At 39.5% G+C, this 25,442-nt stretch overlaps 1 protein-coding gene across 2 annotated transcripts in view; it reads left to right on the forward strand.

The window, feature by feature from the left end:
• The first annotated feature begins 1,792 nt into the window (after positions 1-1,792).
• The window catches only part of RP2 (RP2 activator of ARL3 GTPase), a 61,844-nt gene continuing 38,194 nt past the window's right edge, over positions 1,793-25,442 (forward strand). The window contains exon 1 of one of the 2 annotated variants that reach the window (XM_058292127.2): positions 1,793-2,079. In XM_058292127.2, the coding sequence (XP_058148110.1) occupies positions 1,978-2,079 (102 nt within the window). In that variant the 5' untranslated portion in view covers positions 1,793-1,977. The remainder of the gene's footprint in view (positions 2,080-25,442) is intronic. The other variant, XM_058292128.2, reaches the window with a different exon arrangement.

Consider the following 25,442-nt stretch of genomic DNA (forward strand, 5'->3'; position numbering starts at 1 on the left):
AATTTCTCATTAATGAATACTTCAAAATAGAGTTTTAGGGATGTTTCTGTAAAGTTAGTTCTGTTATGTCGTTTGTACATTAAGAGGAACAGCATCACTATCAGATAGAGCTCCCATGGCATCAGAAGTTCGAAGAAGATACTTCTTTATTTCAGATGAATCAGAGAGGAATAAATTTAGGGCAAGAGAGGGCACTGGACAACACAGCCTATGGGCTTTTCTAATCCCTGCTCAACCACTCTCATTTTGACCACAGATTAGTCCCTTCACCTCTCTTTACTCCTGTTTTCTCCACCACACTACACTGTGGTCACAGTTTTAACATTATATGAATATAAAAATATAAAATATCTAATGAGGGTCTTGTCCAACAACATCCTCACATAGACCTTTCATCTCATTCTGCAGAAGAAAAAATGCACTGGAGAAAGACCTATTGCTTAAGATCTGGAACTTAAATTTGTAGCAATTTCTAATACTTAAGCACATGTACTTTTCTTCCTGACTATGCAACAAATGACAGGAAGTGAAAAAGGGAACGTTCTTAACGCTCAAGTTAAGTCAGAGACTCATTTAGGATACAAACCAGATGTGAGTAAGTGTGGGAAAGTAAAAAGATAACCAAATTTGAACCTGAACTGATGTACGTTTGATGTGCTAACAAGATGTCGAAACGCTGTGCCTCAGGGAATTAAACCAACAACTTGCATTTCCTATTACATAAGCAATATATGTGTATTATAAAAATTGACCCAAATATAACAAATGTTAACATTTGTTATGTATACTTTTAAAATATCTTCAGACAAACCCTATACCATTTGTGTAGAACAGATCTGGTTGTTCATATGGCAATGTTAAGTCCTCAAGGCTATAATACCCATGAGGAGAACCCCTGTGCCATAATTCCACTCCCCAGTCTCTCTCCCTAACAACAGCTTTGGTCACTTTCTTTGTGAAAGGCTAAGGGAAATACTTCCTTCATTAGCGTACATGCATCCATTCAGGCATGCCACAAGATAAACGTTTTATTGAGCTTCAAATAGGAACTTGGGCCAGGCATAGGGGATTCAAAGGTGCTTAAGACATACCCTTTGGTCTCAAGAAATCCAAACTTCTAATAGACAATACCCAATTGTTTTGCTAAGTACTTAGGCAATTTTAGAGTGATGGGTGGAAGTATTAAGGAAGCATCGAAGAGGGATGGAGATTATCTGGAAAGTTTCATGAGGGGTAACCCTGGCCAGGCAAGTGGGACATGGGATAGGGATGAAGCCCAGCATTCCAGGTAGAAGAGACAACCCTGATAAAGGCCGGAGGTAAGAAATGGCTTGGACTGTAAGTGGAACGCCGAAGTGCAGGAAACTAGGCAATAGTGGAAGGCGTCGCCGTGTTTTTGCCTGGAGAGAGTTGAAAAGGGGACTTCGCATGCCAGAGACGAATTTCTGGCCCTTCCTGTGTCAGAAGTAATTCCTGTTCGCTCATCTCTTGCTTCATGAAGCTGAAGTCTCAGGGTCGACTAGGGGTCCCACCCGCGCCTACAACTTGGGAAAGAAAGAAGGGGCTGTCGTGCCCGGGCTCCCCCCTCCCTTGCCTCCTGCTAGAGCACCCAGTGCAAGAGCCAGCAGGGAAAAGGACCGAACTCGAGGAGGCGGGGTCGCGGCGATCTTGCGTGAGCCAGAGGAGCTGGGCGTGGATTGGTGTGTGCAGACGTTGGCCTCTTTTCATAGGCCGCGCAGGGCAGCTCACGGGACTGTGATTGGCTCGCCGGCGCTGACCGCTCATTGGCTGCGATGGGTCGTCAGGGTGACTAAGGGCGGAGGGGAAAGGGAAGGAGTGTTGGGCCTGGCAGGCGAGTGGAGGCTGTGGACAGCTGGACGGCTCCGCGGGGTGGTGTCGGGGCGCCGGGGGTCCACGCCACATTCCAGAAGGTGACTGAGCGGGTGGGCCGGCCAGCGAGATTCGCGGGCCAAGACCATGGGCTGCTTCTTCTCTAGGAGACGGAAGGCTGAGAAGGAGTCGCGGCCCGCAGGCGAGGAGGAGCAGCCGAAGCAGTACAGCTGGGACCAGCGCGAGAAGGTAACTAAAGTCCGGCAGTCCTGGCCGCAGCCCTCCAGAGTCGCTCGGCGAGGGTCCCTTGTGGCCCCAGAGGGCTTTGGGGGCCGACCCAAAGGCTGCGCGCCCCCCCCCCCCCCCCCCCCCCCGCTCCTCTTTCTTGAATGTCTGTGACTGAAGCCTGACTTTTTGGGGAGGGCGGTGGAAGGACGTGAAATACAGCGCTGGAGAGGGCTCCTCTGATGTGAAGCGCAGAAAGGGGCCTTACAGCTAGTGGGCCAGGTAGATGGACGCCCCGGAGGTTTTCCTCCGCTCCGCACCCTGACTCGCTTTGGATTCGAGGGGAAGGAAGGAGAGTAAGGGGAAGGTACCCGGTCTCAAATCAGCTCGTTCCACCGGCAGCCCCGAGCGGGGTTTTGTCCGGTCCTAGAGTTACGTACACTTGGGACTGATTCTCATCTCTTACTTGGCTTACATTCTGTGACTGTTTTCTCTTTTTGTTTGCTCTTCCCGGCAAAAAGTATTTGATGCCTCTTGATATATTCCATTGCTGAATTTTCTCAAATACTAAGTGGACTGTGTATCGAATACCTTGCTTTCCACTCCTCTTCCAGTTACCCAAAAGGAACAATGAAAATCTAGTCAGTCTTGGAATGTGAGTTAAGACTGTAAGATGAAAATAACCAGTATAAACCATACAATATTTTAGTATTGCTTAAAATAAATGAAAATGCCCTTATTATTACTTTCATGTATAGCCAGAAACGTAAGAGCTCTGAAAACGTTCTCTACTTCTTGCATAAAATGAACTTAGTCATAAATTTCATAATGTTTCCTCTTTCTACATAGTTCTTCATTTGAACTTAGTAAAATACTTTGATAGGCTTATCAGTTTATTTTTCTCTTCCAAACAAAATGGGAGATTTGCTTTTTAAAATGAGTGTTATGAACAGTTGATTAACTGCTGGCTTAGTGCAACATTTGATGTAACATATCTTTACCCAATACTATTTTGTAATACATTTCTTATTGGCATTTTCAATATCATAGACCTTCCTGATGATTTCCAATCCCCAGCAGAATTTGTCCATGTAAAGTTGGTTCTCCAAGTGTCAGATTTAAGAAATTGTAAACTTTCTGCAGAACTTATCACTCTTTTTTGGGTGGTGTATGTATATTAATTCTCTCTTGCCCACATACCATAGCAACATTTTATAATGTAGGAAAAGGAAAGTACTGTGCTATCTGTCATTCAAGAAGATTGTACCTATCATTTAAAGTTTTTTGAAATTCAGTTTTAGAAGATTTTCGTTTTCATTTTCCTCAGCCATAGTATCTCTAACAGTGTTCTTTAAGTTTGAACTTTCTGCCATGGAGAAAGTTGTGTATTTTATTTTGGTTTTGTTTTGAAACCATAGGCTAAAACTAGATTAAAGTACTTTTATTTTTTTAAGAGTAATTTTTGCTGCCCTTATTGCTTCATAATAAATTGTTTCACCATTAACCTTTATTAACAATGTTTCAGTTAGTTGGAATCTATCTTATTAATCCTCTTCTTTCAGATAAGTGGGCTGGTTTTGTGGGGTTTTTTTCCTCCTCTTTGGCTAAGTAAATGCATTGAAAAATAGAATAGTGGACACCAACATCTAGGCTTTCCAACCCCAAATGAACATGTAGTAAACTTTGAATTGTACACATTGTTTTGAGTTTACAGGGAACATTATTTATGAACAGTAGTAGGTGCTGTAGTGGTAGAATGTGAGAGAGATGTTGCTTGATATGTAGAATAAGCTCATGTTTCTGGATATTTGTGTAATGAAAGTTAAAATCTTGATAAACTGTTTTTTTTCCTAATAAATGAGTGTTACATTCCAAGACAACTGAGTTTTTAAATCTTTTGGATTATTAGAGAAAGGAATTACCAGATTACATTTTGAGACAGTGAAGATACCATATTTCCCAATATTGCTTTTTCTTTTTGGAATTACTAGGAATTTACTTTAGGGTTCCTCATTTATGATAACCTGCTGAATTTTATGTGGTTTTAAAGATTTTTTATTTCCTTACCAGTTTGGGCTAGTGTACAAATGTTCAACGATACTTTTCCTGTGTTTATTAGCATTGATTGTTTCTATAAGATTTTAATTATAACTTAAGAGGAATAGAATGAAAATAAAGCCTAGAGAACATAAGTGAGAGATGTTACATGTATATAAACAGAAATGGTTTATATTAAAAGCTTAGGCTTTGTAATGTGGTCACAGAGTATAGAATAGTGTATTAGGTGTTAAAACAAAATGTGTTGCTGGAAAAGTTTCCTCGCAACTTGGAAAAATGGTGTTTAAATTTTTCCTTAGGTTGTGTCATTAGAGTATCTTTATTGAGGAGTATCCCCTGGGTTTTAGGTTTTGAGTTGGGTAATTGGGTCAGTCTTAGGAGACTTGAGGTAGGAGAAATTGTCTCAATTAGAAAGAATGTTTGGGTACTAAGTTGTCATGGTAACTCATATACTGTAACCAACAGTGTAAGAAGCGCCTTTTTATTGCTGCTGACTTTGAAACGAAAAAAGCTTACTGTACAATTACTATATGGACATGATGGAAAATATTTTTGAATTGTAAGATCTGTGTTTATTTTTTTTTAAAGATTTATTTATTTATTCCTCTCCCCTTCGCCCCCACCCCGGTTGTCTGTTCTCTGTGTCCATTTGCTGCATCTTCTTTGTCCACTCCTGTTGTAAGCGGCACAGGAATCTGTGTTTCTTTTTGTTGCATCATCTTATTGTGTCAGCTCTCCGTGTGTGCGGTACCATTCCTGGGCAGGCTGCACTTTCTTTCGCGCTGGGCGGCGTTCCTTACGGGGTGCACTCCTTGCTCGTGGGGCTCCCCTAAGCGGGGGACACCCCTGCGTCGCACAGCACTCCTTGCGCACATCAGCACTGCACATGGGACAGCGCCACACGGGTCAAGGAGGCCCGGGGTTGAACCGCAGACCTCCCATGTGGTAGATGGATGCCCTAACCACTGGGCAAGTCCGTCTCCCCAAGATCTGTGTTTAAATCATTTGGAAAGAAGTGCTTTTACCCTTGTTATCTGTATGCTGCCTCCTGTAGCTAGGCAAATTATTCAATATATATGTATACAAAACCAAGGAAGACTCAAAATTATAGGAATTATCCCTGCCCTTGAAGAGAAAACTTATCAAACATTTGAGTGGTACAGAAAAGTAGTTTTCATTTTTCATTTTCCAGTTATTCATACCAATACTTCTCCCTCCTAGATGATAGAAATGAGGATTAGTTCTCTAAACAGTGATCGCATAAGCATGAAAATTGTGATTTGAGTATGGACAACACAATTTTCATCCATTACATTTGTCTCATTAAATAGAAATAGTACTGAACAAAATGCCTTACACCAGAAATTCAAGTAACTGCATTTTTAAATTCAGTGTCTGTTGTGTAACTTTGGGTAAAGTAGCCAATTTGTGCATTTCAGTTTCCTTGGCTATAAAATAGTGCTAAAGATTTCTCTACCTATGTTATTTAATAATGTAAAGACCTATCCTTAGGAAGAGAGGCTAAACAGTTGTGGTTACCTAAGAGGATAGAACATGGATCAGAGGTTGTTCTTAATGTAAAGCAAATAATAATTTCCAGTTATTCCTCAGTGGAAAAGGTGGCTTTGTGAGGAAATGATCTCTGTGTCAATTAAGCATTCAGACAGAAGTTGGATGGTCACCTTTTATAAAGAAGTGTCTGCACTGAGTGGGAGGCTAGGTATGGTGTTTAGCCTTCTGTTACATATATAAAGTATTCTGGTTATCCATTGCCGTGTACTAAACCACTCCAAAATTTTGTGGATTAAAACAATGACAAGTATTTATTTTGCTCATAATTCTACAGTATGTGTAAGGCTTAGCAGGAAGAGCTCTCTGCTTTAGGTGCTATCAGCTGTGGCAGCTTGACTGGGGGCTGGAGGATCTGCTTCCTAGATGGCTTAATCACACAGCTGGCTGTCAAGTTGACACTGCTTTAGGCTGAGAGCTAGGCTCATGCTGAGGGCCAGGAGCCTCTCCATGTAACCTGGATTTCTTCACAACATGATCTGTTAGCATCCTAAGAGACAATAGCAGAAACTGTATAGCTTTTTCTAACTAGCCCCTTCAGTGAGACAGTATTACTTCTACCATGTTCTGTTCATTAAAGAAGTTAGAGACTTCTGGAAAGATGAAGAATTAGAGAGACAGAGGACTCCCTTTTCTCCAAAAAAAAATAGCTAGAGGACAGGCAGAAACAGCCTGGAAAAAAGTGTTCTAGGGTTTAAGGCACCAGGGGAAGGCTGGACATCACCCAGGAGAGGGGCAAAGGAAAAGAATCTTGATGGGAAAACTCTGTAAAAGCTGCAGCTGCTGCTCCTGGCACCCATCCTCCCACCCTCAGAGCAGACAGCTTTGAATTCTCTGGCCTCTGGCCTGCAGCTATGGATAATGGGGCTGCAGGGGTCCACCCCCACATGAAAGTGGAGAGAGAGGGATACAGTTTAAGGATGATTCAGTTTTTAGTCAACAAATTTGGTCTGCTGTTTCCCACAAGCCCTTCCAAAGGGGGGAGGCAGGGCATGCCATTGTTTGCCCTGAAAGCCAGCAGGGGATGAACGAGATCCAACTCTCACAAATAGCCTCCCTATTGACCAGGACTAGTTGTTGAGGATGCAGAGGATAATGTAAACTATTTCCTACCCAGGAAAAGGGAGGTTGCTTTAGGCAAAGGTTGGAGAAGAACTTCTGAGAAAGCTTGATTTGCCAGGCTCTTGATAGCCCTAAGGCAGGATCCCCTGTTACATTGTTGCAGTCAGTGTTGCAGCAAACACATTCCCACCAGGGTTTGAAATGAGAGGGCTGCTGAAGAGTGCCATTAGCTGGCAGACCAAGGAAGTACAAGTGAGGAAATTAAAAGTAAATAAGAGAGGCTGTTTCAGGCATTTACAGTCTCACTTCCCAAGGCCTTTAGAAACAGATCTGCTACCCATTACTGGGTGCATGGTCTGGATTTGAGCAACTAAACAGAAATAATCATAAAGAGCTAAAATAGGTTGAACCAAGAATCAAAGAATGGCAGTAACACAGTGTCCCACCACTAAATCCCTATGCAAGAGAGAGAACTTGAGCATCAGAGTAAACTGACCAAATAATCAGATGCCTAGAAATCAGCAAAAAATTGCAAGCCATAATAAGAAAAAGAAAGATATATCCTAAGCAGATGAATCTATCAATGCCCCACATGAGCCACAGGAATTGAGACAACTAATCAACAAGGTTCATACAAATCTTCTAAATCAAATCAGTGACTTCAAACACCATGTGGCTAAAGAGATACAGGACATCAAGAAGATACTGGGCAAGCACAAAGAATAATTTGAAAGCCTGAATAGTAAAATTACAGAGTTAATGGGATTGAGACACAGTAGGTGAGATAAAAAACACATTTGAGGCATACAACAGTAGAGTCAAAATGATAGAAGAAAGAAAAAGTGATGCAGAAGACAGAATAGCTGAAACTGAAGAGCAAGAACAGAGAAAAGAATGAAAAATACTGAGCAGGGACTCAGGAAGTTGAATGATAACATGAAGCACAACAACATACTTGTCATGGGAGTTCCAGAAGGAGAAGAGAAGGGAAAAGGGGCAGAAAGAGTATTTTAGGAAAAATGGTTGAAAATTTCCCAACTCTTATGAAAGAAATGAACTTACATGTTCAAGAAACCCAGTATACCCCAATCAAAATAAACCCAAATAAATCTACTCCAGAACACACACTACTCAGAATGTCAAAGGCCAAAGATAGATAGATATTTCTGAGAGCAACAAGGGAGAAGCAAACCATCACATATAATGAACACCCAGTAAGACTTAGTGCAGATTTCTCATCAGAAACTGTGGAGGCAAGGGGACAGTGTTATGATATAGTTAGGGTAATTAAAGAGAAAAATTGTCAGCTGAGAAGTCTCTATCCAGAAAAATTGTCCTTCACACATGAAGGTGATTTTAAAATATTCACAAATAAACAGAAATAAAGAGAATTCATTAAAAAAGAACCCAACTTTGCAAGAAGCATTAAAGGGAGCCTTACAGCCTGAAAGAAAAAGACAGGAGAGAAAGTGTAGAAGGGAAGACCAGCAGAAAGGATAACCAAAAGAGTAAAAGAGTAAAAAGACAGATAAAATAAGATATGACATATGAATGCCACAGAATGAAATGGTGGAAGTAGATAATGCATTTATAGTAATATCATTGAATGTGACTGGATTAAACTCCTCAATCAAAAGATATAAACTGAAAGATTGGATTAAGAAAAACAAAACCAAAAACATGAGCCATCCATTTGCCTACAAGAGACTCATCTTAGACACAGGGATACAAACTGGCTGAAAGTGAAAGGTTGGAAAAAGATGCTCCATGCAAAGAGTAACCAAAAAAGAGCAGGGGTAGCTATATGAATATAGGACAAAACAGACTTTAAATGCAAAAATGTTCTGAGAGATACAGAAGGCCATTATATATCAATAAAAGGGACAATCCACCAGGAAGTAACAGTAATAACTATCTATGTACCTAACCTGGGTACCCAAAATACATGAAGCAAACTGGCAAATCTGAAGGGAGAAATAGACATCTCTACAATAATAGTTGGAGACTTCAACACTCCACTCACATCATTAGAGAACAACTAGCAGAAGATCAACACAGAGACAGAACCTGAACATTATGATAAATGAGCTGGACCTAAAAGACATATACAGACCATTGAATCCCAGAACACTGGGTTATACATTCTTTTCAAGAGCTCATGGAACTTTCTCCAGGATAGACTGCATGTTGGGTCACAAAGCAGATCTCAATAAATATAAAAAGATTGGAATTATGCAGAGCAACTTCTCAGATCATAATAGAATGAAGCTGGAAATCAATAATAGATGGGGGCGGCAGACTTGGCCCAGTGGTTAGGGCATCTGTCTACCACATGGGAGGTCCGCGGTTCAAACCCCGGGCCTCCTTGACCCGTGTGGAGCTGGCCCATGTGCAGGGCTGATGCACGCAAGGAGTACCGTGCCACGCAGGGGTGTCCCCCGCGTAGGGGAGCCCCATGCGCAAGGAGTGCGCCCTGTAAGGAGAGCTGTCCAGCCTGAAAGAAAGTGCAGCCTGCCCAGGAATGGTGCTGCGCACACGGAGAGCTGACCCAATAAGATGATGCAACAAAAAAAACACAGATTCCTATGCCGCTGACAACAACAGAAGCGGACAAAGAAGACGCAGCAAAATAGACACAGAGAACAGACAACCGGGGTAGGGGGAGAAGGGGAGAGAAATAAATAAATAAATAAATAATCTTTTTAAAAAATAATAGATGGGAAAGGGGAAAATTCACAAGTGTGTGAAGGCTAAACAACATAATCCTAAACAATCAGTGGGTCAAAGAAGAAATTGTAAGAGAAATTAGTAAATATCTTGAGACTGATGAAAACAAGAGCCCAACTTATCAAAACTTATGGGCTACAGCAAAGCCAGTGCTGAGAGGGAAATTTATAGTCCAAACACCTATATTAAAAATGAAGAAAGAGCTAAAATCATACACTTAACTGAACATCTGGAGGAACTAGAAAAAGAACATCAAACCAATCCCAAAGCAAGCAGATGGAAAGAAATAATAAAGATTAGAGCAGAAATAAATGAAATTGAGAACAACAGCAACAACAAAAATAGAGAAAATCAACAAAACCAAAAGCTGGTTCTATGAGAAGATCAATAAAATTGATAAACCCCTAGCTAGACTAACAAAGAAAAATAAGAGTGAAGGTGCAAATAAAATCAGAAATGAAAGTGGAGATGTTACAACTGACCCCACAGAAATAAGAAGGATCATAAGGGAGCAGGTGTAGCTCAGGGGTTGAGTGCCTGCTTCCCATGTACAAGGTCCTGAGTTCAATTCCTAGTTCCTTCTAAAAACAAAAGGGGTCTTAAGTGGATATTATGAAAAACTGTATGCCAACAAACTAGACAACCTCGGTGAAATGGACAGATTCCTAGAAACACACAAACAACCTACATCGACTCTACAAGAAATACAAAACTCAACAAATGAATAACATTTAAAGAAGTTGAATCAGTCATCAAAAATCTCCCAGCAAAGAAAATCCCAGGACCAGATGGCTTCCCAGGTGAATTCTACCAATCATTGTGAGAAGAATTAACACCAATCCTGTTTAAACTCTTCCAAAATTTTTGGAGAAGGGAAAATTACCCAGCACATTTTATTTTATTTTTTTTTAAGATTTATTTATTTATTTATCTCCCCTTCCCCCCCTCCCCACCCCTGTTGTCTGCTCTCTTTGTCTATTTGCTGCATCTTCTTCATCGGCTTCTGTTGTTTTGAGCAGCACAGGAATCTCTGTTTCTTTCTGTTGCCTCATCTTGTTGTGTCAGCTCTCCATGTGTGCGGCACCATTCCTGGGCAGGCTGCACTTTCTTTTGCGCTGGGCGGCTCTCCTTATGGGGCACACTCCTTGCGCGTGGGGCTCCCCTACGCGGGGGACACCCCTGCGTGGCACGGCATTACTTGCGCGCATCAGCACTGCGCATGGGCCAGCTCCACACGGGTCAAGGAAGCCCGGGGTTTGAACCGTGGATCTCCCATGTGGTAGATGGATGCCCTAACCACTGGGCCAAGTCTGCCGCCTACCCAGCACATTTTATGAAGCCATCATCACCCTAATACCAAAGCCAGATAAAGCTACTACAAGAAAAGAAAATTACAGACCAATCTCTCTATTAAACATAGATGCAAAAATTCTCAGCAAAATATTTGAAAATAAAATCCAACAGCATATCAAAAGAATATACACTATGACCAAGTGGGTTTTATTCCTGGTCTGCAAGGGTGGTTCAACACAAGAAAATTAATCAACAAGAAAATAAATCAGTGTAATTCACCACAGTAAATGACTGGAGTTAAAAAAAAAATACATTATCATCTCAATTGGTGCAGAAAAGGCATTCAACAAAATCCAGCATCTTTTATTAATTTTTTTAAGGAGGTACCAGAGATTGAACCCAGGACCTCATACATGGGAAGCAGGCACTCAGCCACTGAGCTACATCTGCTCTCCCAGCATCCTTTCTTGATAAAACATTTTAAAAGATAGGAATAGAAGGAAAGTTCCTCAATATGATAAAGGGCATATGTGAAAAACCCACAGGTAACACTGTACTCAATGTGGAAAGGTTGAAATCCTTCCCTCTAAGATCAGGAACATATCAGCAATACCCACTATCACCACTATTTTTTTTTTTTGGTCTTTTGTTTTTTGTTTTTTTTATTCATTTTTTAAAAAATATTACACTCAAAAAATATGAGGTCCCCATTCACCCCCATCGCCCCCACCCCACCACTCCCCCCACAGCAACACTCTCCCCCATCATCGTGATACATCCATTGCATCTGGTGAGTACATCTCTGGGCATCGCTGCACCCCATGGCCTGTGGTCCACACCATAGCCCACACTCTCCCACGTTCCATCCAGTGGGCCATGGGAGGATCTATAATGTCCAGTAATTGTCCCTGCAGCACTACCTAGGACAACACCAAGTCCCGAAAATGCCTCCACATCTCATCTCCTCCTCCCATTCCCCGCACCCAGCAGCCACCATGGCCACTTTTTCCACACCAATGCCACATTTTCTCGATTACTAACCACAATAGTTCATGAATAGAATATCATTAAGTCCACTCTAATCCTTACTGTCTTCCTCCTTCCTGTGGACCTTGGCTTGGTTGTGTCCATTCCACATCTATGTCAAGAGGGGGCTTAGATTCTACGTGGATACTGGATGCAATCCTCCTGCTTTCAGTTTTAGGCACTCTAGGCTCCATGGTGTGGTGGTTGACATTCTTCAACTCCATGTTAGCTGAGTGGGGTAAGTCCAATAAACCAGAGTATAGGAGCTGAAGTCTGTTGAGGCTCAGGGCCTGGCTATCATATTGTCAGTCCAGAGATTCAGATCCCCTAGATATATCTTAAACCCCATCACCAACTACAATTCCAGTAAAGTAGCAGGAAAGACTTGTGAAAAGAGATCACATCTGAGTCCAGCTCCATCACACAGAAACACCAACTCCAGAGAAGGGCCAGCAGACATGGCAGTGAACTCCATCTGCCATGACCATAAAACCTGTGGGTCTCTGTAGTCCTTAAAAGAACCAATATCTGGGGTTGTATCTACTTTATCTGTCTCTGAGACTCTGCTCAGGTGTGCATAAGGGCAATCCTTCTGACAACCTCCAGACTCTTTTTTAGAGACTCATAGCCATATAAACTCATTTGTCCTTTCTATTTCCCCCTTAATTTATGTCAAAAAGCATTTTTAACTCCTGTTATTATATGTAGACAGGGATATTCTGCTGGTCCGCGTTGAACCTTTAATTCAAGGTCATTTTCTAGTTACGTCATCAGCTGGTACTTGGTAGTGATCCCTCGGTACCAGGGAGGCTCATCCCCGGGTATCACCACTATTATTCAACATTGTACTAGAAGTTCTAGCTAGATCTATTGGACAAGAAAAAAATAAAAGCCATACAAATAGGAAAAGAGGAAGTAAAATTCTCACTATTTGCAGATGGCATGATCCTATATTTAGAAAATTCCAAATTGTCTACAAAAAAGCTACTTGAGCAGTTCAACAAAGTGGCAGGATACTAAATCAACACGCAAAAATCAGTAATGTTTCTGTACACTAGTATTGAACAATTTGAGGAGGAACTCAGGAAAAAAATTCCACTTAAAATAGTAACAAAAGGACTCAACTAGGAATTACTTTAACCAAAGATGCACAGGACCTTTATTCAGAAAACTACAAAACACTGCTAAAAGAAATCAAAGAAGATCTAAAGAAATGAAAATACATTCTGTGTTCATGGATTGGAAGACTAGATATTGTGAAGGTGTCATTCCTACCCAAAATTATTTATAGATTCAATACAATACTAATCAAAATTCCAACAGCCTACTTTACAAAAATATAAAAGGCAATTGCTAAATTTATTTAGAAGGGAAAGTGCACTGAATGGCCAAAAACATCCTAAAAAAGAAGAGTGATGCAGAAGGACTCTTACTGCCTGGACTTGGAACATATTACAAAGCTACAGTAGTCACAACAGCATGGTATCAGCATAAAGATAGACACATTGATCAGTGGAATAGAATTGAGAGTCCAGAAATAAACCCTTACCTCCACAGTCAACTGGTTTTTTAAAAAGATTTTTTCCCCCTGACCTTCCCCCACCCTGCTGTTTTTGCTGTCTCTGTCCATTCACTGTGTGATCTGTATCTATTTCTCTTTTTTGTCTTTCCTTCTCATCTTTCTCCTCTAGGATTCAGAGGGATTCGATCTTAGGGACCTCTGATGTGGAGAGAAGTTCCCTGTCAATTGCACCACCTCAGTTCCTGGTCTCTACTGTGCTTCACTTTGACTCTCCCCTTTGTCTCTCTTTTGTTGCATCATTATCTTGCTGCGTGACTCACTTGTGCAGGCACTCTCTCACTGTGTGGGCACTGGCTCACCATGCAGGCACGCTTTCTCTTCTTTTTCACCAGAAGTTCCCAGGGATCAAACCTGGGTCCTCCCATATGGTAGGTGGAGGCCTTAATCACTTGAGCCACATCCACTTCCCCATCCAACTGGTTTTCAACATACCTACCAAGTCCACATTACTGGGACAAAACAGTCTCTTCAACAAATGGTGCTGGGAGAACCGGATATCCATAACCAAAATAATTAAAGAAGACCCATATCTAATTTCATACACAAGAATCAACTCAAAATGGGTCAAAGACCTAATTATAAAAGCTGGGACCATAAAACTACTAGAAGAAAATGTAGGGAAATATCTTCAAGAACTTGAAATAGGTGGTGGTTTCTTTTTTTTTTTTTTTTTTTTTTTTAATTTTTTTATTTTTTATTGACTTTGTAAGTTTCTTAAACCTTATACCCAAGGCATGAGAACAAAAAAAAAAATAGATAAATGGTACCTCCACAAAATTAAAAACTTTTATATTTCAGTGGACTTTGTCAAAGGGTGAAAATGCAGCTGACTCAGTGGGAGAAAATATTTGGAAATCACATGTCCAATAAGGGTTAATAACCATGATATATAAAGAGATCCTACAACTCAACAATTAAAAAACAACCTGATTAAAAAATGGGCAAAAGACTTGAATAGACATTGTCCAAAGAAGAAAGACAAATGACAAAAAAAGATTTAAAAATATTCAACATCATTAGCAATTAGGGTAGGGGTTCTTAATCAGGGGTCCATGAGCTTGAATTGAAATTCACAAAAACTTTCTTGTTGGGACGTGTTGTTGTAGGTATGATATATTTATTAAATAATACACAGTATAGTGTGGGCTTAGTAAGTGGACCATGATTTTCACCTGACTGGCAAAGGGGTCTGTGGAACAAAAAAGTTTAGGAACCCCTGGATTTAGGAAATGAAAATCAAAGCTAAATTGAGATATCATTTCACACCTATTAGAATGGCTACTGTTAAAAAATGAAAAACTGTAAGTGTTGGAGAGACTGTGAAGAGATAGAATGACTTATTCACTGTTGGTGGGAATGTAGAATGTTTTGGCCACTGTGGAGGATTGTTTGGCAGTTCCTAAGGAAGTTGAATATAGATTCGCCATGTGACCCAGCAATACCATTACTGGGTATATACCCAGAAGAACTGAGAGCAGTGACATGAACAGACATGTGCACACAGTGTTCATAGCAGCGTTATTCACAATTGCCAAAAGGTGGAAACAACCCAGGTGTCCACCAGCCAATGAATGGATAATCAAATTGTGATGTGTACATTGATGGAGTATTATGCAGCTGTAAGAAGAAATGAAGTTGTGAAACATATGACAATATGGATGAACTTGGAGGACATTATGTAAGTGAAGCAAGCCGGACACAAAAGGACAAATACTGTATGATTGTGCTATTATGAACTAAATATATTGTGTAAACTCATGGAGTTGATAACTAGAATATAGGTCACCAGAAAATATTAATAGAGTGAGGGTAGAGAATGAAAGCTGAGGGTTAATCTGTACAGAATTGGTAAAAAGGATGTGTGTTAATGTTTGGAAATGCAGGGAAGCAGACTTGGCCCAGTGGTTAGGGCATCCGTCTACCACATGGGAGGTCCGTGGTTCAAACTCTGGGCCTCCTTGACCCGTGTGGAGCTGGCCCATGTGCAGTGCTGATGCCTGCAAAGAATGCCATGCCATGCAGGGGTGTCCCCGCGTAGGAGGGTCCCATGTGCAAGGAGTGCACCCCGCAAGGAGAACCTCCAGCGTGAAAGAAGTTGCAGCCTGCCCAGGAATGCACCACACACACAGAGAGCTGACACAACAAGATGATGCAACAAAAAGAAACACAGATTCCCGTGCCGCTGACAACAACAGAAGCAGACAAAGAAGAACACGCAGCAAATAGACACAGAGAACAGACAACTGGGGTGGGGGGGAAAGGGAGAAAAATAAATAAAATAATCTTTAAAAAAATGTTTGGAAATGCATAGAAAGGTGGAAGCACAACAAAATATTTGTAACTAGCAGTACTATTTTATGGGTATGACAGTTGTTTAAAGGAAAAGTCTAAGGTCATGTATATTACTAGAAGGAAAGCTAAAAAATGTAACATGGGACTGTATAGCACAGCGAAACCTCATGTGAAATATGAGTATGGGTAATACTCATGTATAAGAATGTTTTTCTTTGAAATCTAACAAATGTACATTAATGTTACAAGATGTTATTATCAGGCAAAAATGCAACCAAAGCAAAATATAGACAGTAGTGTATAGTAATATATTAGTAATCTTCCATTTAGGGTGAAAGGAACTAGACAAAAGGTACTATATTGTTTGACTCCATAAATATAAAATATAAAATATAAATATACATAAATTAGAGAGAAACAGAATAGCTGTGTATGGCAAGGGAAACATAGATTGATTATTAAGGGTAAAGCATTTCTTGTTGGTCTATATTACTATTATTGGAATAATGAAAATGGTCTAATAATTGAAGTGATGACTCCACAACTATGTGATTATACCAAATACCATTGATTGTACACTTTGGATGAATTGTATGAATTATTAATATGTATCAATAAAATTGATTTTTAAAAATTACAAATGCCCATACAGGTTCAAGGGAAAGGGACATATACAATATCTTTTTTTTTTTTTAAGTAGGTACTGAGAATTGAACCCAGGACCTCATACATGGGAAGCAGGCACTCAACCATATGAGCTACATCTATTATCCTAGACATGTTTTAAAACCTCCACACAAGGTTTGTTGTTTTCTTTAAAGGAAATAACTAGTTCTATGTTTATTCATTTTTAAGTAGCTTTATTGAGATAAAATTCATGTACTATACAATTCACCCATTTAAAGTGTACAATTCAGTTTTTAAAAATTAATTTCGCAGGGCTGTGCATCTATCACCACAAGCTAATTTTAAAACATTTTCATCCCCCACCCCCAAAAGAAACCCTGGTATCCATTTTCTCCCTCGCTCCTAGAAACCACGAATTTGCTTTCTATCTGTGAATTTGGCGATTTTGCACATTTTATATAAATGGGATGATATAACATGTGGACTTTGTGATTTTTTTCATTTAGTATGTTTTTCAGGTTCTTCTATGTCATAGCATGTATCAGTACTTCATTTTTTATTGCTGAATAACATTCCATTGCAATAATATAACATATTTTGTTTATCCATTCATCAGTTGATGGGCATTTGGGCTGTTTCCACTTTTTGGCTGTTATGAATAATGCTACTATGAACATTCATGTACAAGTTTTTGTGTAGATGGATGGATGTTTTCATTTCTCTTGGGTATATACCTAGGAGTGGAATTGCTGGATCATATAGTAACTCTTTTTAACTCTTTGAAGAGCTGCCAAACTGTTTTCCAAAGTGACTGTACCATTTTACATATACTCAAACAATGTATGAGGGTTGCAATTTCTTTATCCATGTAAAGTTTTGATAAAGGGAAAAAGCATAGGAAGAAGAAAATGTATGGTACTGGGATTTTAGTTTGTATTCTACACCCAACTGTACCTCACTGGTAAAGTCATTTAGCTCTTTCAACCCTCAGATTCCTAAGATCCCTTCCAGTTCTTTAATTCTGTGAGCAGCTCCTCATGAGGGTAGGTAAGCACTGCTAGAAACATTCAGGCAAATCTAGGTGAACAATGGGAATATGATAAGATGTGAAAAGTTTAGGTTAGATGACATGGAAAATCCTTTTTGTCCCTAAGATTTCATAATTTTATTTTGTGATTATATATTTAACATGTTGGGCTAATATAAATATAGTACTACTTCTCTCACCATCAATGTATAGATGCTCAAGGTACTGGTATTTACTATTTCTATAATTATATGGTTCTTTCATTTTCATTCATGAAATAAACTTTTAGCTACGTAGTTATATAACCCTGAAACTGTTTTATTAACAAGGTTTAAATTTGTATTTCTTTATTTGCATTGAGGTATAATTTGTATAAGATAACATTTACCCATTTTTAGTGTACAGTTCTATGAGTTTTGACAGGTGAATACAGCCATGTGAATCATCAACACAATCAAAATATAGAACAGTTCCATCATCCTCCACAATTCCTTTGTGCTCTTTTAGAGTCAACCCCACCCTGATCCCCTGATAAGTTTTCTAGTCCCATAATTCTGTACTTTTGAGCATGTTGTATAAATGGGATCATATAGTATGTAACCTGGCTTCTTCCCGCCCCACCCCTTGCAGCTTTTTTTTTTTTTGCTTGCTGTCTGCTCTCTGTGTACATTCGCTGTGTCTGTATTTACTTATTATTTTTTATCCGCCCCCCTTGTGGCTTGCTTGTTGTCTGTTCCCTGTGTCCATTCGCTGTGTGCTCTTCTGTGTTTTTGCTTGTCTTCCTTTTTGTTGCATCACCTTGCTGAGTTGGCTCTCCACGGCACTTGGGAGCCAGGCAGCACTCCACAGCACTTGCAGGCGAGCCTGCCTTCACAAGGAGGCCCCGGGATGCAAACCCAGGGCCTCCCATATGGTAGATGGCAGCCCAACTGATTGAGCCACAGCTGCTTCCCTAACCTGGCTTCTTTAATATGCATCCATGTTGTTGCATGTATCCGAAGTTCCTTCTTATTGCTGAGTTGGCTCTCCACGGCACTTGGGAGCCAGGCAGCACTCCACAGCACTTGCAGGCGAGCCTGCCTTCACAAGGAGGCCCCGGGATGCAAACCCAGGGCCTCCCATATGGTAGATGGCAGCCCAACTGATTGAGCCACAGCTGCTTCCCTAACCTGGCTTCTTTAATATGCATCCATGTTGTTGCATGTATCCGAAGTTCCTTCTTATTGCTGAGAGTAGTATTGTATTGTGTGGATGTACCACCATTTGGTTATCCATTTACTCGTTGAAGTACATTTAGGTTGCTTCCAGTTTGGGGCAATTATGAATAAAGCTACCATAAACATTTGTGTACAGTTTTTGAGTGAACCTGAGTTTTCATTCCACTTTAGTAAATACATGGGCATAGTAAATACTTGGAGTCATGTGGAAATTGAATATTAAATTTTATAAGAAACTGCTAAATTATTTCCCAAAGTGACTGTGCCTTTTGCATTTCACCAGCAAAGTATGAGAGATCCATTTGCCCAAAAGCCTCACCAGCACTTGCTATTGTTTTTTTTAAAATAGTCATTCTAATAGGTGAGTAATGGTATTTCATTGTGGTTTAATTTGCATTTCCCTAATGACTAATGATTTGAACATTTTTTCATGTACTTATTTCCATCTGTGTTTCTTCTTTGGTGAAATGTTCACTAAAATCTTTGGCTCAGTTATATTGGGTTATTTATTTTATTGAATTTTGAGAATTCTTTATATATTCTGGATATAACTCCATTGTTATATGTGTATTTTACAATTTTCTTTTCCCAATTTATGGCTTATTTTTTCTTAACAATGTCTTTTGAAGAGCAAAATTTTAAATTATGATAAAAGTCCACTTTTTTTTTTCTTTTATGGATAGTTTTTTTTAAATTAGAGAAGTTATGAGCTTACAAAATTATAATGCATAACATGCAGAATTCCCATACATCATACCTCCACCAACACCTTGAGTTGTTGCGGAATATTTGTTACAGATTATGAAAGAATATCATCAAAATATTACTGCTGGGAAGCAGATGACTCAACTGATAGAGTGTCTGCCTATCATATAGGAGGTCCAGGGTTTGAACCCAGGGCCTCCTAACCCATGTGGTAAGCTGGCCCACGCGCAGCGCTGCTGCAAGCAAGGAGTGCTGTGCTACGCAGGGGTGTCCCCCACGTAGGGGAGCCCCATGTGCAAGGAGTGTTCCCACACTGAGCAGCCCCGCACAGAAAAAAAAAAAAGCACAGCCCACCCAGGAGTGGCGCCGCACACACAGAGAGCTGACACAGCAAGATGATGCCACAAAAAGAAACACAGATTCCCAGTGCCACTGAGAATACAAGAGGACACAAAAGAAGACACAGCGAATGGATACAAGAAAGCAGACAAAGGGGTGGGAAGGGGGGAGAAATAAATAAAATAAAAAATATTTTCAAAAAATTTATTACTGCTAACTATGATCCAAAGCTTACATTTTGTATCTTTTTCAATAAACCCCCCTATTATTGACACCATGTATTAGTACTGTATATTTGTTATAGTTCACGAGAGAACACTCTCTTATTTGTACTGTTAACCAACTCTATCCATTTCCATACTTTTATAGTCAAGCTAATTGAAAATTCTACGTACAAATAAGCATCAGTACCCCTTCTCAGCCCTCATCCTATTTCCTAGTAACCTACACTCTAGATTTTAACTCCATGTATTTATTCTTCATATTTAGTGATACCATACAGTATTTGTCCTTTTGTGTCCAGCTTATTTCACTCGGTATAATGTCCTCAGGGTTCATCCATGTTGTCATTTGTGTTCCAATTTTGTTTCTTCTTACAGCAACATAGTATTCCATTGTATGTATATGCTATATTTTGTTTACCCATTCATTGGTTGATGGACACTTGGATTGTTTCCGTCTTCTGGAAGTTGTGAATAACGCTGCTGTGAACATCAGTGTGCTAATGTCTGTTTGCATCCATTTTCAGTTTTTCTGGTTATATTCCTAATAGAGGGATTTCCAGATCCTATGGCAGTTCTATGTTTAGGTTCCTGAGGAGCTGCCGAACTGTCTTCCTCAGAGGCTGCACCATTCTACATTCACACCAACAGTGAGGGAGTGTTCTTATTTCTCCACATCCTCTCCAGCACTTTTAATTTCCTGGTTTTTAAAAAAATAATGGCCATCTATAAGGTATGAAATGATATTTCATTATAGTTTTGATTTGCTTTTTGCCTAGTATCTAGTGATATTGGCCTTTTTTTTTTCTTCATGTGTTTTTTTGGCCGTTTGTATTTCCTCTGGAAAAACGTCTAAGTTTTTTACTCATGTTTAAATTGCATTGCTTGCTCTTTTATTGTTGAGTTGTATAATCTCTTTATATAGCATGGAAATCAAACCCTTACCAGATATGTGGTTGCCAAATATTTTCTCCCATTGAGTAGGCTGCTTTTTCACCTTGACAAAGTCCTTTGCAGCACAAAGTGTTTATGTTTGAGGAGGTCCCATTTATCCATTATTTCTTTTGTTGGCTCATGCTTTGGGTGGAAGATTTAAGAAACTACCACATACCACCAGGTCTTAAAAATATTTCCCTTCATTTTCTTCTAGGAGTTTTATGGTTCTGTCTTCTATATTTAGGTCTTTAATCCATTTTGAGTTAATTTTTGTATAAGGTGTGAGATGGGGGTCCTCTTTCTTTCTTTTCAATACGGATATCCAGTTCACCCAGCACCATTTGTTGAACAGGCTGTTCTGCCCCAGCTGGGTAGGCTTGACAGGCATGGCAAAAATCACTTAACCATAGATATGAGGATCTGTTTCTGAATAGTCAGTTAAGTTACATTGTCTATGTGTCTATCTTTATGCCAGTACCATGCAGTTTTTACCACTGTAGCTAGGTAAAATAATTAAAAATCTGAAAGTGAGAGTACTCTAACTTCATTATTCCTTTTTTAAGATGTTTCTGGTTATTTGGGGTCTCTTAAACCTTCCAATACATTTGATAATTGGCTTTTCCATTTCTTTTTAAAAGGCTGTTGAAATTTTTATCGGATTGTATTGAATCTGTATATCAATTTGGGTAGAATTAACATCTTAACAATATTTAGTCTTCCATTACATGAACATGGAATGTCCTTCAATTTATTTGTTACCTTTGATTTTCTATTAGTAATGCACTGTAGTTTTCTGAATACAAGTGCTTTATGTCCTTGATTAGGTTAATTTCTAAATATTTTATTCTTTTAGTTGCTATTGAAATGGAATGTTTTTTTTTGACTTCCTCTTCAGATTGCTCATTACTAGTATATAGAAACACTATTGATTTTTGCATATTAATCTTGTATCCTGCCACTCTGCTGTACTTATTTATTAGCTCCAGTAGCTTTGTTGTAGATTTTTCAGGACTTTCAAGATATAGAATTATATCATCTTTGCATAGCGAAAGTTTTACTTCTTCCTTTCCAGTTTGGATGCTTTTTATTTCTTTTCCTTGCCTGATTGCTGTAGCTAGAACCAGCGCAATATTGAACAACAGTAGTGACAGTGTCTTGTTCCTGATCTTAATAGGAAAGCTTTCAGTCTTTCACCATTGAGTACAATGTTAGCTGTAGGTTTTTCATGTATGCCCTTTATCATGTTGAGAAAGTTTCCTTCAATTCCTTACTTTTAGAGTGTTTTTCCTAAGAAAGGATTCTGTATTTTATCAAATGCCTTTTCTGCATCAATTGAGATGATTATGTGGTTTTTCTTCTTTGATTTATTAATGTGATGTATTACACTGATTGATTTTTCTTGTTTTGAACCACCGTTGCATGCCTGGGATAAAACCCACTTGATCATGATGAATAATTCTTTTAATGTGCTTTTGCATTTGTTTAGTGAGTATTTTGTTGAGGATTTTTACATCTGTATTCATTAAGGAAATGAGTCTGTAACATTCATTTTTCATAATATCTTTATCTGGCTTTGGTATTAGGGTGATGTTAGCTTCATAGAATGAGTTTGACAGCATTCCTTCCTGTTCAAGTTTTTGGAAGAGTTTGAATAAGATTGATAAATCTTCTTTGACTGCTTGGTAGAATTCACCTGTGAACACATCTGGTCCAGGACTTTTCATTTTGGGGAGGTTTTTGATGACTGTTTCAATTCCTTTACTTGTGATTGGTCTTCTATTATATAATATTCTACAAAATTGCAGTACCCTTACTACTTTCTATTCCTAAAAGTTTTCCATCTCTCCAAACAGAAACCCTATACTCATTATGCATTAACTCCCTGTATTGTCTGCTAAAGAGCTGCCGATGCACAGTACTAGAAATTTGTTGGCTTTTATAAAGGGTGCTTATTTGGGGTAAAAGCTTACAGATCCAAGGCTGTAAAAAGTCCAACTTAGGTCACCATAAGAGGCGCTTTCTTACCTAAGTCAGTTACCACGTGTTGAATCAAGATGGTCCCTGATCTCTGGCTGCTCTCTACCTTCCCCTCCAGGCTCACCCTTTCCTCTCGAGCTATGTGGGCCTACCCTCTTGACGTTTCATGCTTAAGTGATCTTATAGTCCTCTCTGTCCTCCTTGGTATTTGTTCCTTTCAGGACCTCTGGGCCTCCTATATTAGTCTCTCTGTTCTGAGTTCTTCCTAATCTCAGCTGTAAGTTATCAGATAAATTGCTCCTCTCTCTAGGGCTTTAGCTGTTTGAGCCTTCTCCTTTCTGTCACATGACAATAAAAAAATGACAGAGCTATCTCTTCTTGTGTGTTTGTCTGTCTGTGATTCCATTTATATCAGACCCAGCAAGGGGGTGGGAACTCAACCTGATTCATGCCTTACTGACTAGTGGAATCAAAGCCCTAAAGCAATTCTATCAAGTAATCTAATCAAAGGCCCTTCAGCCAAATTTAATGCAATCAAAGAGTCTCCTATCCAGAGGAGTAGATTAGTTTACAAATGTAATCTTTCACTTTTTGGGATTCATAAAATAATCACAAACTGCCACACTCCCCATTTCCCAGGTTCCCCCCCCCCCCCCCCGCAACTTCTAATCTCTTTCTCTATGAGCTTGCATATTCTATGATAGTTTCTTTGTAGTTACCATGGGGCTTAAATTTAACATGCTAAATCTATAACAGTCTCATTTGCTTTTGATACCACCAGCTTAACTTCAATAGTATACACAGACTATGCTCTAATATCGCTCCATCCCCCCCTTATGTTGTTCTTGTCACAAATTATGTATTTATACATTATGGGTTCAAAACTACGGATTTATCATTACATTTTTCTTAAGATTTATTTTATTTAATTCTCTCCCCTTCCCCCCATTGTCTGCTTTCTGTGTCCATTTGCTATGTGTTCTTCTGCATCTGCTTGCATTATCCGGTGGCACTGTAAAACTGCATCTCTTTTTTGTTGTGTCATCTTGCTGTGTCAGCTCTCTGTGTGTGTGGCACCACTCCTGGGCAGGCTGCACTTTTTCACGTGGGGTGCCCTTGTGGGGCGCACTCCTTGTCCGTGGGGCACCCCTATGTGGGGGCGCCCTTGCGTGGCATGGCACTCCTTATGCGCAGCAGCACCACACGTAGGCCAGCTTACCACATGGGTCAGGAGGCCCTGGAGATCGAACCCTGGACCCTCCATATGGTAGGTGGACGCTCTTATCAGTTAAGTCACATCCGCTTCCCTATCGTTACATTTTATGCATTTGCCTTTTAGATCCTATAGAAAGTAAAAAGTGGAGTTCAAAAGCAAAAATACAATAGTACTGGCATTTATATTTCCCCATGTTGTTACCCTTACCAGAATCTTTATTTCTTCTTGTGTCTTTAATCTATTGTTTATTGTCTTTCCTTTTAACCTACAGAACTCTTTTTAGCATTACTTGTAGGGCCAGCCTAGTGGTGATGAGTTTTTGTTATTGTTTATCTGGGAATGTCTTAATCTTTCCCTTATTTTTGAAAGACGGTTTTGCTAGATATTGTATTCTTGGGTAGCACTTTCTTGCTTTCAGCACTTTATGTCCTCCCACTGCCTTCTTGCCTCCGTGGTTTGCAATAAGAAATTGTCATTTAATTTTATGGAAGCTTCTTTGTATGTATTCTTCTTGTGGCTTCCAGAATGTTGTCTTTATCTTTAGCATATGGTAATTTGATTTAAACATGTTGTGTCATGGGTCTATTTTGGTTTATCCTGGAGTTTCTTGAATGTTTTGGATGTATGTATTAGTTTCCCAGATTCTAAAACAGATACCATACAATGGGTGGCTTAACCACAGGAATTTATTGGTCCATGGTTTCAGAAGCTAGAAGGCTTGCTTGCTACCATGGTCAGTATCTTCTGGCTGGCCAGCAATCTTCAGAGTTCTTGGCTTTTCTGTCACGTGGCAGTGCAATGACAACATCTTCTTTCCCTTTTGGGTTCCATTGATTTACAGCTTCTGGCTGCGGCCCATGTTTTCTTTTCCTGTGACAAATTTCCTTTGCTTATAAGAATTTCAGTCTTATTGGATTAAGGCCCATCCTTATTCACTATGGGTATACCTTAACTAATAAACATCTTCAAAGCTTCTCTTACAAATGAATTCACATCCACAGGACCTGAATCTGCCTTTTGTGGGGGACATGATTCAGTCCCCAACAATGTGTATATTCATGTCTTTTGTTAAATTTTACAGGTTTTCAGCCATCTTTTCTTAATTGTTTTTAACCATCTTTTCTTTGAATTCTCTTTCTGCCCCTTTCTCTCTTCCTTCTTTTTGGAACTTCCACAATGCATATATTGGTACACTTGATAGTTCCCATGGGTTCCTCAGGGTCTGTTCACTTTTTTTCATTCTTTCATCTTTCTGAGCCTAACTCTAAATGATTTCAGTAGTCTTATCTTCAAATTCTCTGATTCTTTCTTCGCCCAGCTCCAATCTGCTGTTTAACCCCTCTAGGGAATTTTTTATTTCTGTTACTTTAGTCTTCAGCTCTCTATGGTTCCTTTTCATAATTCCATTCCTCTTTTGAGCTTCTCTTTGTGTTCATCTGTTGTTTTCCTGATTTCCTTTAGTTCTCTGTCCATGTGTTCCTTTAGCTCTTTGAGCACATTTAAGACCATTTTT

This window comes from Dasypus novemcinctus, chromosome X (assembly GCF_030445035.2).
Source record: "Dasypus novemcinctus isolate mDasNov1 chromosome X, mDasNov1.1.hap2, whole genome shotgun sequence".
Classification (NCBI taxonomy): Eukaryota; Metazoa; Chordata; class Mammalia; order Cingulata; family Dasypodidae; genus Dasypus; species Dasypus novemcinctus.